Source organism: Tetrao urogallus (genome assembly GCF_951394365.1).
Source record: "Tetrao urogallus genome assembly, chromosome: 8".
In the NCBI taxonomy this organism is placed as follows: Eukaryota; Metazoa; Chordata; class Aves; order Galliformes; family Phasianidae; genus Tetrao; species Tetrao urogallus.
The window spans coordinates 5403253-5417172 of NC_136821.1; the positions used below are offsets into that span (position 1 = coordinate 5403253).

The 13920-nt window shown below is 43.4% G+C and overlaps 1 protein-coding gene across 1 annotated transcript in view; it reads left to right on the top strand.

Annotated features, from left to right (window-relative positions):
- Positions 1 to 3725: 3725 nt before the first annotated feature.
- NXPH2 (neurexophilin 2) overlaps positions 3726 to 13920 on the top strand; it is a gene marked incomplete at both ends in the record, with an annotated part of 30325 nt that continues 20130 nt past the window's right edge. Inside the window, one exon of the mRNA XM_079539417.1 lies at positions 3726 to 3779. Within this exon, the coding sequence (XP_079395543.1) occupies positions 3726 to 3779 (54 nt within the window). The remainder of the gene's footprint in view (positions 3780 to 13920) is intronic.

Sequence of the window (13920 nt, forward strand, 5' to 3'; positions counted from 1 at the left end):
TCTTATTTTCTATGTTTTTTCTTCCCCCTCAAAAAATGGAGGTTTGTCAAGTAGGATGATCATTTCGTTACCAATCTTTGATGACATTAATAATTTTTTAGACATGTGAAATAGAGTCATCTATCAAGACCGCAGTCAAAATGGGATTGAATGTCCCGTGGGGAAAAAATTGGATATGCTGTAGAAAGTGATCAGGAAAGTTAAGTAGAGTGTAAGGTATGATTTAACAGATGGTATTACAGATCTGGAACGAAATAAAAAAGTTCATCAAGAATTGATCCTGGGACCACTACTATTCAATAAGTTAATTAGTAGTTAGAACTTAAGAGCATACTGCTGAAACATGTTGGTGACACAGAACTGATAGGCTGTCAGCAGCGTGGAGGATCTGGGTAATGTTATTAGAACAACTGAAACAGAGGAAAGAAAGAAGACAGAACCACACAGCGTACCCAGTCACACACATCAGGGACCACAAGAAGAATTCTAATGGAAGGTTGAAGTTATTGCTTACAGCAAAGCAAAGGAGATGCACTACAGTCAAGTACGTGACGTATTCTTGAAACTGAAAATAGGATAACACCATGTATCACTGAATGCATTTCCAACAGAGACAGAATAAACATTAATAATGTCCTGCAACACTGCTAGCATCTAAATTTAGATGCTCACCCTGATTCAAGGAGTTTTTATTTTTTTATTTTACGTGGAATCTGTTCACACTTACAGAAAGCCAAGAGCAGTGGTCAAAGCCAATGTTTTAAATCAGTGTGGAGCACATGAGAATTGAATTAGGGTCAAATGACAGATGAGTTCAGTGTTAACTACAGGCTGAACTTGTTTGTGCTTATAAACAACTTGACAAAGAACAAACATCACTATTGACTTTGTGCATGAGCACTACAGAACGTGTGTTAAACAGGTATTTTTCACTGTCTTAAAACAAAGCAGGACCTAGCTCTCACTTCACTTTTGGCAGCCGTATCATCAATTCATTTATGGAACAGCAGGATTAATTCCTGCAAATATTATTTCCTGAGATTAAGCAACTATTTGTTACTGTGCTTAAAATTAGACCAGAAAATTTTCACTTCCCCATTCCAATGATGTTTGAAGCCAAAGCCATGCAGGGAATGCAGAGCTCAGCCTTACATCCCGTTCTTAACCAACACTGCTGTGACTTTTCTGGGAAGTAGTACAAATAACAATACTTCTTATCACTTAATGTGCATGGTACTTCTCATCTTCAAAGAGCTTTACAAACATTTGCAGCTGGTTAATCTGGAAAAAGTATGATTTAGGCCCAGCTTCTGATAGTTTGTGTGACAAAGTCAATGTCATTGAAATTGAGTCTGTTTGTACTTAATAGGATAGAACTACAGTACTTTAGTTTAAATGCTATTGTTCCATTAAAAGCCAATTACAGAAATTCAGCTTTCCTTGAATTTATAGAGCCCAGCTTTTCATTTAAAAAAAAAAAATTAAAATCTATCTAAATACTTCATCCGACTTCAGTCTTCATAAGTCTATCTAATTGCATAATACTCTTCAACCCGCATAATTCGATTCGTCACGAGGAAACGAAGCCCTCACAGCGGCTCTGCGGGCAGTGAGGCACTGCGAGCAGCAGAGAGCGCCCGAGGAGTTTGCATGGGCTGCAGGGAGCCGAGGCCGGGCAGCCGAGGACGCAGGGACAGCCGAGTGTGCAGCCAGAGATCCTTCCACTCACACATGTGCTGTAGGGATCGTCTTTTCTTTTGCCCTGGTAGGTAGAGAGTTGAGGGCTTACATTCTGATATTTAAGTCCTAACTTATGTGGCTTATGTTGATTATTCTATATTAAAAATGGTCGCTAAAAGTCAAGGTTTAAAAAGAACTTTTCGATAGTGTTAAAAAAATTAACCGGGTTATATTATAGTGCACAGCTACCTCCAAAAGTAATGCCTCCTGTTTAATTCAATGGAAACTACATTTAACCTCCTGTTTAATTAAATGGAAACAGACACAAAGAGCACAGTAGCACTATTTGATAGAGCAAATTCAGCTGCAAAACACTACTTTGCACCATAGTCACCACTGTCAGCTATGCATTTTTGCCAGTGATGAGCAGGAGCCTGCATGCCAAGCTCGAAACAATCTGCCCCGGGAGGTGACCCACTGCCACAGTTGTCACTGCTGAAACACACCAACCACCCCACATTGTACTCATGTCCACTGTTTGGTCTCCATAAACGTTCAGCAGTCATTAACTGAATGTCAATGGGTGCCATTTTTTCCACATGGAAGAGTTCAGTGACACACCTTTGCTCCATACACCCTTCCATGTCAGACACCATTCTGTCTGCCCCTCTGCTGCCCATGTGTGGCACAGCAACAACAAAATATCACAGAATATTGGTGGGAAGGTTCAACTTCTACTGCTGTACCCCCAACATCTGCCTGTGAGATCATGAGCTAACATCATAAAATAGGAGGCATTACTTTCGGAGCAGCCTTCATTGATTCAGTGAGTGCCTCTGGTTTGGGTATTTCTCTGAATCTCCTGAGTCTGGTGCATATTAACCCACCTTAGAGTAGTTCTGTTTAGATTTAGTTCCCATTTTAGAGCTGTACAGTTTACATATAGGCTCCTTTTGCCACTCTTCAGTGTATTTTCTCAACTTAAATGGAGGAATTAGGTAAAAAAAAAGAAAAAAATCATCTCGGAATGAGCAGCGATGCAGTGGCAGAGGCTGCCCAGGAAGGTGGTGGAGTCACCGTCCCTGTAGGGGTTCAGAAGCTGTGGAGATGTGGCACTGAGGGCTGTGTCAGTGTGCGTGGTGGGGCGGGCTGGGGTTGGACTTGGGGATCGGAGAGGTCTTTTCCAACCTTCATGATTCTATGATTCTGTGATGATATTAATGCAATTTGTGGCTCGTTCGCATCCCATGACACGTTCTGTCAGACATCCAGCAGCAGGTCTGAGGAAGGAGCCAGTGGGACGCAACCCCCAGGAATCACCGCTGTCGTGCGTTAAACTCACGGCTTCTCCCAGGCGCTTCCAAAGCTCTTAACACCGCCGGGTGTTTTAAAAGCTGAAGACGCAGGGCTGGTCAAAGTGTAACCTGAACACGGGTGTGGTGACAAGACGCGACAGAGCCGCGAGAATTAGGAAACTAAACTGTGAATAACGGGCAGGGTTTGAAAACTGAAACCTCCCACCTCCAGTGCGGCTGGGGGTTCAGACCCACGCGAGGAAAGCACAGAAGCGCCAGGCAGTGGGGCGGGACGCTTCGCACGCCTCTCAGAACGAGCGCGGGGTGCGAGGTCAGGGCGGGCTGCGGGGGGCACGGACCGCCCCGGCAGCTCGGAGGGATGGAGGGGGCGGCCGCTGCGCCTCGGCTTTAAACTTGCCGGGAAGGTCCACCTCAAAGCCCGGTCCCACCCCGCCCCGGTTCTGAGGGGTCCCCGCAGCTCGGAGTCGGCGGTGCGGCCGCCTCCTTCCCGCCTCCTCCGTCCCCCCCCTCCCCCTCCTCGTCCGCCCGCCCGCCATGGCCGCCCGCGGAGCCGAGCGGCGCGGCGCGGAGCGGCGGGGCAGTGCTGGGGGCTCTCCGCCGCCCGTCCGCGCCCTGTGAGGGGACAGCGCGTCCCCGCGCTCCGTCCTGCCCCCCCCTCCTCCCCCTCTCCCCGGAGCGGAGATGCGCGAGGCCGGCGCGAAGGGATTCGCCTCGTAGACGGCAGCCAGCATGGTGCACCTGCAGCCGCTGCCGCTCGTCTTGCTCCAGGGCGTCCTCCGGATCGTAAGTGCCCCGAGCCCCGAGAGCAACTCTGAGGGTCGGGCGGCATCGCCCGGCGGGGTGGGCGCGGCGGTGCCCGGAGCTGGGGCCGTGTGTCGGTGCGCGCCGGCGGGGCTCGGTGGATTTTAGCCTAAATCGCGTCGTGTGGGATGCGGGGCGGGCGGCGGCGGCTTTGGGAGCGAGAACGGGGAGAAGGCGCTGCTCGGAGCCGCGAAAGCGGCGGAACGTTGTGTTAATTCTCCTGCCTAATGTTACGAACAGCAGTGTCCTATTTGCGAGAGTTCGCGATCTTCATTTTCACAAGGTGCAACGTCGTTCCGAAGTTAATTATTTCAGGCGCCCGTCATTACCTCAGGCTCGCGCTGCACAACTTGTGCCTCTTTTTCCCCTCATCTAAAAGTTTGCGGCTGTGTGTAACAAACCTTGAAGGGATTAAACGCTCTCCTAGAGAGCCGGATTCCAACCTTAGGGCGTGAGCGAGTGGATTCTTTTTTAGGAGAGCCGCTGTCCGGTCCTACGCCACTTGGCATCGCGCTGTGCCGGCGCGGCGGGATGAAGCAGCGAACGGTGGGCTGAGGGGGGCTCGATAACGGCTCTGTCTCCCACACCACACGTTTATTAAACGCCTATCAAAGGGATTCATTAAAACTCTTAGCGACAGAGGTTGGTGTTGTGGCACGGCGTTACGAAGTCGCGGCGCTCTGGAAGTGAAGGCTGAGCGCGGTGCAGAAGTTGCTCTCTCGACAAGACGTGGCACAGCTCCGGGTGGATGTGGCACTGAGCTCCCAGGAGCCTTCCTTCCCTGCCTTCTTCAGCCGCGAAGTTTCGGAGCCAGTTAGTTTTATTGCCCGTGTGGGTTAGCTGTGAATATAAAATGTCATTCTCGTTTTGCTTTGCGAGGTGTTTTAGGTCTGCTTTTTAATGGTCATCTCTTGAATTGGTGTGAATACATTCCAGCACGCTGTTACCAGAACATCTGGGCAACCTCTGGTTAAAGCTGCAGCTCCTTATAAATTAGCATCTGGTTGAAGCTGCAGCTCCTTATAAACTGAGGGCAAACACTGGTGTGAGTGTGATGCACAGAACACAGGTCTTGCTGTGTTCTTTGTTCCCTGCACTGCACTCGGGGTGCTGGTGGCTCCAGGGGGCTGTTCAGCCCTCACAGCAGGCAGGCATTGGTGATGCTCATCCCTGACACTGGCTTTTAACCCAAGAATGTGCTTAATATTAACACAAGGCAAGAAGCCTCATATTAAAGCCTATGGAGAAAACAAACGTGGCTTTCCATGTTGTAATACAGCAGCACTACAGTAACCTAGAACTGCTACCATCAAAAGCTCACTGATTCACAATCGTGTTCTTTAAATGCAAACAGAGATGCTACAGTGCAAAATATTTTGGTGCCCATACCCTAAGTATGAATCTAGAAGTACTTTATTTTTTTCTAATTAAACTTCACACTTGCTTGGCTTTCAAGCACAAAAGCGTGTTGTCTATGTATCTACTTTCTAAAAACACACAGCTCAGATTTGAGGACATGCTATAGGTGAAGGCAGATAATCTCCCTGCAATTCTGAACACACAGAGTTAGGTGACTGCATACACACAATAACCAGTATCATTCAATCAGAAGTTGACATTTGGTACTCTTAACAGAGGATGGGTACATTTTTGTAACGCTTTCCTGGGTTACTTTTAAGCTAATAGGCGGTGTGCCAATATGCATATGAACACATATGTAACACATGTATGTGTATTTCTTTTAAATACTCTGCATATTGGGGTACATTAAGTAGTGGGGATGCATGCTGTTGTGTCAGTTGGAGGTGCCAAGTGTACAAATGCATTCTGTTTAAGTCAGGTTTACCTTGTGCTGGCTGTATAGAGCACAACAGTAATTTGCAGTGCTCAGTCAGTGTATGCATTATGGATAAGAAGATCAAAAATTGTTGTCTTGTGTTGTCACCAGCACGTACTTCACCATTAATTGTCATCAAACTTTTCATTTGTCCCTAATTGCTCAATGCTCTATTAATTATCTCTGTATAAATGAAGGAGCTTTAGAAACTGGAGATTGAAAAGACTGAGGTATTAGTAATTTTCATTTTGAAGAGTTCTTGTTAAGAATAGGCTGTTAGTGTTCGGTGTTTTCTTCCTGCCTTATTAATTTTCACAGTTAAAATATCACGTTTGGGGTCTTGAAGATGTACGAGACTTCTCCCTTTAGGAAAGAGAGAAAGGTGTTTGTGGGGGTGGACACAAGAGAGGCTGCATGCAGGTTCGACATGCAGTCTGCTGCATCTCCAGATAGCCGTCATGGCGAGGCGCAGCGACAGACACTCACATCAGGACCTGTGCTGCTGTGGGGTAATCAGACACCCCCACTAATTATTTATTGCTGCAGCCTCAAATTAACAAAGGGTTCCGGCAGCGTGTTCCAGCACCTACAGCTGAAGGTATGTCAGCAGTCCTAGCAAGTACCCTCTTCCATCTATTGGTGGGCAAAGCTGTCACCACGTTATAAACCTAGGAAGGTGGTTATTTTACAGACACTGTGCTTGCATAGGTAATAAAACAACAACAACAAAGTAGATTATTTTAAGATTTTTCTCCACCTTGGAATGAAGTACAGCATCACATTTATGTGAAATTCAATGATGCTTTGTTTTGGACTTTTAAACGGATGACATTTTTACGTATGATGAAAATCATTTTGTTTCTCAATAACGCCAAACATTTTACAGAATATTTAGCAGTTAAAAGCTCTCAACAGCTTAAGTACAACATTCATACTGTGCTGTAGAATGTTTCATAATCAGAAATAGCTTGAAATTGAGATAAATGTGCATGTCCACCTAAAATACATCTGTGATGTGAGGAACACAGGTGTCTTCCTCCTGGCTGCTTGAATTTTGCCCCCATTGCCTTGCAGACTGGCTGTGTATTACATGCCCTTGCAGTGACAATCAGAAATAGCCACCACATAAATATCCATCCCCCATTTCATAAATGTGAACACTCCCTTCCTATCATCTTGAAGCGTACAGATGAAATTCCAGCCCTCTTGATTTCAGTGAGAAATTTGTCAAGAAATCCATTCGGCCCCACGTTTCATTTGGTGCATTTCTGTTCTGTAACAAAGCACTAGAAGTAATATAAGGCGTGAAGTGGAAGAATCTAAGTTTGGAGCTGAAGATAGCTTGAGAAGTGCTGAACGAGATGTGGTCATTCTTGGGCACTTCAGGGAAATAGTTGTGATAAGGAAGGGGTCTGTGCTGTTTGATGTTCAGTGGCTTACGACCAAATATAGAGTTCCATAAGCAAGGGCTGCTGCTTTGGCAGAAACCAAGCAAGCTGTTCCGGTGCTCAGTGCAGATAGCCGTGTGTGAAACTGAATGCAGCAAGGAGAAGGGAAGGGTCTGTTGCCTCTATCACAGAACTGCTGTGATAAGTGATTATCTGAAAGTGAGCGTACTTCACAGGGCAGTGCATTTGCTCTGTTACTGTCTCTAGTTCTGACTTTTGCCTGCCTGTTTCTAACTCACTGCTTTGATATACCCTGTTACAAAGCAAAAATGTTGGCCTTGAATTTTTCACTAGACCACAAGAAAAGTTCCCATTTACATGACTGCTGTGCATCCATCCTGACCTTGATTTCCAACCATCCTCTTTTGGACCTTTCACCAAAATAGCCTTTACTTCAAACCTGAAATATGTTGTGTTCTGTTTCCAGCAGAGCATCGCCTGTGCTGAGTAAATCCATGAAAGATACATTTCACCCTATTAGAAGCCCTTTTCCATAGTTTCATATTTCTCACACAGGTTTTCTCCGATACTTTTCAAGTTCATCCACTGTTGCATCGTGCTTCATACTTCAGAAAGTGGAAGGGCAAGGGAACAAGTAAGTACTGAAAGAGGAAATAAAAAGCTGTAAAGATGGGTCCATGGTTAAGAGAAGGAAGTTTTGTCTGTGTAGTAGGGATTTCAGTGCTGTCACAGTGCTCTCTTGCATGGCAGTGCTTACTGTAAATACAGAATTTGAATAACTTACCTCTAAGTTGTAGTCATTTTTAAAGAGCTTTAAGAGCTGTAATTTTAGGGGCTTTCTCTTTGTTTCTGAACGGCTGATAGTAATACAAGTTAGTAAGAGCAGGGTAGTAAAAAGGTAAGAAGAGGGAGAAGTAAAAATAAAACTGAAGATCTAATGTCTCTAAAAGCAAGTGAATTGGGACCAATGGTGGTTTTTATTTCATTATAATGCAGAGGTAAGGTTATTTAGAGTGCTCTGATCGTGCTTCTCCAGATGTAGCGTGTTTGTAGCTTAAGTTGGTAGCAATCATTTGAGGATTTCTTTTCAATACTTGTTTTTTGTTTGTTTGTTTGTTTTGGTGAAGACCAGGTATTTCCAAAACCACGAATCACCAGTGCATACTCAACCTTAATTTCATCTTTTTGTAGCCTGTATCTAAGAAAATCAAACAGTGCCTAGAAATACTGCTGTATTTGTGTTATTATTGCCTAGATTTTAGGGCTTTTTATGGATTTGGTGGCAAAAGAGCTGGCTGTTTTGGAGGATTTCCTGGAGAAAAGAAGCAGCAGGACTTAGCTGTGGAGATGAATATGAGAGAGGAAGACAACCTGAGCAGTTACTGCAGAGAGCAAAGGATAGGCACAAAGCTCTGCAGTGACAGCAGTGACGCTGCTGTTCTGCTGCTGTTCTTCCACATGAGAAGCTGAGGAAATGTGAGTTGCTTCTAGTGGCCCTTCAGTGGGGAGCAAGCAGAGAAGGAAGATTTGAACTCTCTGGCTTGGTTTGTGTCTTTGATTGCATACATGTGAGGACCTGTTGGTTTCCATGAGCAGCTGTGGGTGCCGTCACTGCTTTTATCTCTTGAAAAGAGAATGGGAACCGCAAAGCTTAGCAACCCCAGGATGCTAAAAATATGGAAACCTGTGTCTTTTTTCCTCTAAAACTGATTGCTTGGCTTCTTTTCTGCTTACAAGCATCTACTGAATGCATCTGTTTTTCATTGTGCGTGCTGGGGAAGACAGCATTGCTGTTCCCCATAAGGTTTAGAGAGTCTTATGGCCAATGATGTCCCTTAGGCCTCCAGCTGTAGCTGTAGCTGAGTGTGTTGCTCCACCACTACCAGACTTAACCACACAAGGCAGAAACCACTGCTACTGTATCTTGCTGAGAGAACAGATCAGTATGTATCAATATGTTGGAAGCATCCTACAGACAGAAACCGGAGGAAAAAAAAGTGTATAACTCCTGGTTCTGGGTCATGCAGACATGTTTTCTCATATATCAGGAGGTTAGTGTCACATGCAAGAAAAAGCTGTCTTGTTCTTTGTTTGTTTTTTTGTCCTTTGGTTTATTTTTAAAGGAGAAAGTAGCAGAGCAGCTGAAAAGAGCTGCTGAATCTGACTCAATTGGCTAGAGATGGGAACATCTGGGGAGGGGTATGATGTGAAGTATGGGAGGAGCAAAACCCAGTTCTTCAGTTTCTCAGGCAAACAGCGTCTCAGGGAGGTGGTTAAAGCCTCTGTTGCTTTCCACTCATTATGCTAACAAAATGCTAATCAGCTTTGTGGATAGATTCATAGTAGATAATGTTACCTTTGTAGCCACTGAAGGGTTATCTGGTGTGTTAGGCTGGTCCTCTTTAATTTAGATGATTGAAACAGTTATATACAGCAATCACTAACTAAATTGCATGTTGCTCTCTTAGAAATGGATGGATTTTTTGCCACTGGCTACTCTCAGTATTATGACCGAAGCACGAAAAAGGCTGATGATAAACTGGATGGGCTGAGATGGATGCTGTGGTACCTCTGGAGTTGCATGCAAGACCTCTCTGCTGAACCATTATATAGCTTACAGTAGTCATGGAAATAGTTTTCCATTCCTAGAAACATCAATTTTTGAGTTAGTTTTGAATCACACTTAAACTTCTGTCTCCTATGTTAAAATCATAGGATCATTTCGGTTAGAAAATACCTTCAAGACTGTACAGTCCAGTGGGCTTTCGTTTCCTCCTGGAGATGCCCACCCCATCCAGAACACAGCAGGAGGACTGAGTAGGAACACTGCCTTCCTTTCTACTATCCAGACAAACTTAATTTTTGTTATTTTTAAGTAAAGCATACTTTATTTGTACAGAAAACAGGAAACTAAGTAATTACAGCCATGTTTCCAGGATCTACTAGGGGCCACTAGTTCACACCTTGCTGAGAGCAGTCAAACTCTCCGGTAGAAGAACAATCCAAAGCCTTCATCAGTTTGAATTCCTGATTGTCTTTGTTTGTATGTATGGTGTCCAAGAATACCATTCTGCAGGAATCTGCCTTCTGGTGATGTGTACAGTATTCTTTCAAGGAACAGCAAATTCCTTTTCTGCTGGAATAACAAGATTGATGTGGCAAAATCTCTGTAATAGTTTTTGTATCTTTGGTTTTGATGGATTGCAGTGTGTTGTCCAGTTCCAACCAACAAGTAGACTTCTTCTCATGGATGCCAATTAGCTGACAAATGTAAAGGAAATTTAGCTTTGTACTATTTAGACTACAGTAAAACTGTAGTCCTGAAAATGCAAACCTATAGGCTTGTCCTATACCACTGATACTCCCTAAAGCCCTGAAGGATGTTAGTGTTGACATAAACTGGTCTGTGAGCAGGTGTTAATAATAAGTCTTTTCTACAAAGAATGTGCACTATGTCCAGATTTGTCTTACCCACTACAGCTATTAAATAGAAATCTAATTATCATGGAGGTCAACAAGTCTTTTGGATCCAACTGAAGTGCACAGAATGGATGAACAGTTATTAGAGAGAGACTGACATATAGCTGACAGGCAACAGCATCATAGAAAGTTTGATTTCCATAGGAAATGGCCTAAAATAACACTGAAAAGAGAAATGAGCCTAAAAGCCAGAGCAAACCTGCTTTGGACTTTGTGGGTTAGCTGCACTTCAGAGTTTTGGTTGTTATTTTAGAGGCTACAAGACATTTTAATCTTTCCTCAGCTTTGATGAAAACGTGGACTGCTGCATAATTCATCTGGTTCAGGTTCCTCTTCAAAATACTCAACTGAAAAAGAAGTAATCGATTTTAGTGGGGCAAGAAAACCTAGACAAATAAAGGATTTTTTCACTCACTTTCTCAGTTTGAGAATAACTAAGTGATCGGGCATTTTTCTACATTTCTGGAAAATTCCAGGTAACGTAAAGATAGCACAGAGATTATCTGCATCTCAGCTTTGAATTAAACACCTGCAGTTTCCATATGGTGCCTGAGATGGGATTCAGAGGTGCACAAAAGGAAACGTAATACCTGATGAGACACCCCAAGAAGGGAGCGTGCCTTTTAGAAACTTAGAAGCCCTCCTTTAGCTTCAAGGAATATTTAATTTCACTCTAGTCCAGCAGCCTTGTTACACTAAGCTGTTCAGCTTAACACACGGCAGCAGGTAAGGACCAGTGGTGCCAGGACACGGTAGCAGAATCATTGTAAGAGTTTTTTCCCCTTCTTTTACCTTAGTCTGAGGTGTGTGAAAACCACAGCATGGACTGGATCCTTGATGGAAAAAAAGCCTGGTCAAAGCCAGTATGTGGATTGGGGGCTGCTCAGTGAGGCATGCTCCAAAATAACCTGAAGAGAATTCTCGTCCTTAAAACATAAGGAGCCATTGTTCTTACAGGGTGATTTTAAAAATGACAGGTTTAGGACCTAAGCATCCATTATGGACCTCTGAAAAACTTTTTTGCTGCCTCAAGCTCTCCCTTATCTTTTCTCCTTTACTTTAAAGGACAGACAGGTGCCAGGAAAAGGTACCCTGTATCTTCCTGCAATGCAGGATTGCTGCTGTGGTATATTTCCCAGTATTCTACCTCCATTTGTTTGAAAAGATCTTGTGACAGCCCCTAGGAAGCTTCGCAACTGACGGCACTGTATTTTTTAGTAAGTTTTTCCTAACATTCTGCACAAAGTTATCTTAATTCCTGCCTGTTCTGCTTAGCTCTTTTCTTTTCTATCACTACTGATGTATTTTGCTTTAGGCTGCATTATTTGGCTGTTCCTAGGGATCTTTTCCTCAAAGAACTATAGTGGTAGCATTGTGAGTCACACCAACTTTTACTTCCCTATTGATCTTTTGTTTACCAATCATGTGGGTTTGAAGTGAATTGTGTCTTTTTTTCCCTTCCTTCTTCCCTGGTGGCTTTCATAGAGCATCTTAATGTGCAGATATCTGTGGTGCTGATCTACTCTATGCTAACACAGCTTGCTGGTGTTAAAAAGGTGCCATCTGAGCGTGAGGGGTGGTTAGAGAATCTGGCAATTCTGTAAACTAAGAAAATGGGCTGATAGATTCAGGAAGAAGACATATTCTGAATTCTCTTTACTAACTTTTCTTTTGAATGAAAAAAAGTCTGAAAATGGTAAAATTAAATAACTCGTACTTTTATCCCACTGTCTTCTTTCCTGATCTATTGATAGAATTCTTTTTTTTTTCCTGTTTCAAACAGTGATGCTTTCATTACCCCATATTCTCATCCATCTCAGGACACTGTGTCTAGGCACTGTTACTGCAGACATCAGCAGTGAGCCTGTAAGAACGGGGCACTGTACACTGTGTGTCTGTTCTGAAGATGTGAGCAACGTGACAGCGCTGTGTGCAAGTGAACAGCACAATAGCAAAAGGTAGGAGGAGTACAGTCACTTTGATCAGCTTAGAGCTCAGAGAGAATGTTCTCGTTTTCAGCCAGGATACCATTACCAATCTCCCTAACATTACTTCCATTGCAAGCTCTTCAGGAGTGCCTTCTGCTTCATGGAAAAGATTGAACACACATCAGTGCTCAGAGAAGATAAGGTGGTGGCTGAAAAGTAACAGCAGGAATTACACATCAACAGATTGCATCCCTAAATATTTTGCTCAGTCTCTTAATTTCTGGTTAAAGAAATATGCCACAAGCTCCTAAGGGACACATTTCTTTGCAACCAGCACCAATTCTCATAGCTGTCAATATGTAAAAACAGCTTCTGCTGAAAGATGCTGTAAAAATTCATCAGGTGTTTTGTTGATATACACCTGATAATGCTTCAGATTTCCCAATCCTGAAAGAAATGTATCTGTCAAATAGCCCTCTTACCTGGCACCACAATCTGTTTCTCATACAAGTGATCATCTTTAATAGATAAACTTTCTATTAGGAGCTAGACAAGGTGCTATTTCTTGCTGTAGTCAGAAATAACAATAAACGTGTGGGAGAAATTCATCAATTTTGTTAGAACATCAAGGTGCATGCCTATCTGAAATATAGACTGTATGGAAACACAAATCAGTTCGGAGAAGGCTCCAAGTATAGAATTATTGACCCTGGAGGATAAGACACAGAATAACCTTCCTAGGCTGAGCTTTGTCAATTTTAAGCAGTGTCTGCAATGTGAGTATTTTCGTATTTTAAAAGCCTCTTTCCTCTCAGCAAAGACTTCATAGTTAATGCATTACAGCTTTTCCTAAATTTTGTTCTTTTTATAAATTACACCATTATAAATATGTATTACAGCAGTATTAAGTAGTGCAGCTGATTGATGCGAGTCAGTGAAGCACACACACGTCTCTATTCTTCCAATCTGATTGTAATCCCAATCTAAGGACCAATTGGTTGTGTCCTCTCTGCAGCACATCACAGTGCTGGAAGGGATGGGGTCTGCAATGCTGCATTGCTGTGTAGGATGATAGATGAAGACAGTAGATCACAATGAACCCTTTTTCAGCCTTGTGAAATATAAATGCAGTTCTCAAAAGTTAGCTTTTAAGATAAATTCTTCTCTCATGTGGTGTTAGTCATGTCTGTACTGGGAGATTATGAAGTCCATCAGCCCCCCCCTCCCAAAAATGGAAAAGCCTAAAACCTTTGTTTTCTTCGAAATGCTTTTGAGCACTGGCCTTAGCCATATATTCAAGATCCGCACTTCCTTCCAGACAACTTAAATATGAAACAATCTGTGTCTAGTTTTATTACTGAGCAAGGACAAACATCTCATCCTACAACACAAAATGTGTGTATGTGTGTGCATGTGCACAAGGGTCTTTGTCCAAGGCAATGTCCTTGGAAGTTAGCAGATGAAAACTA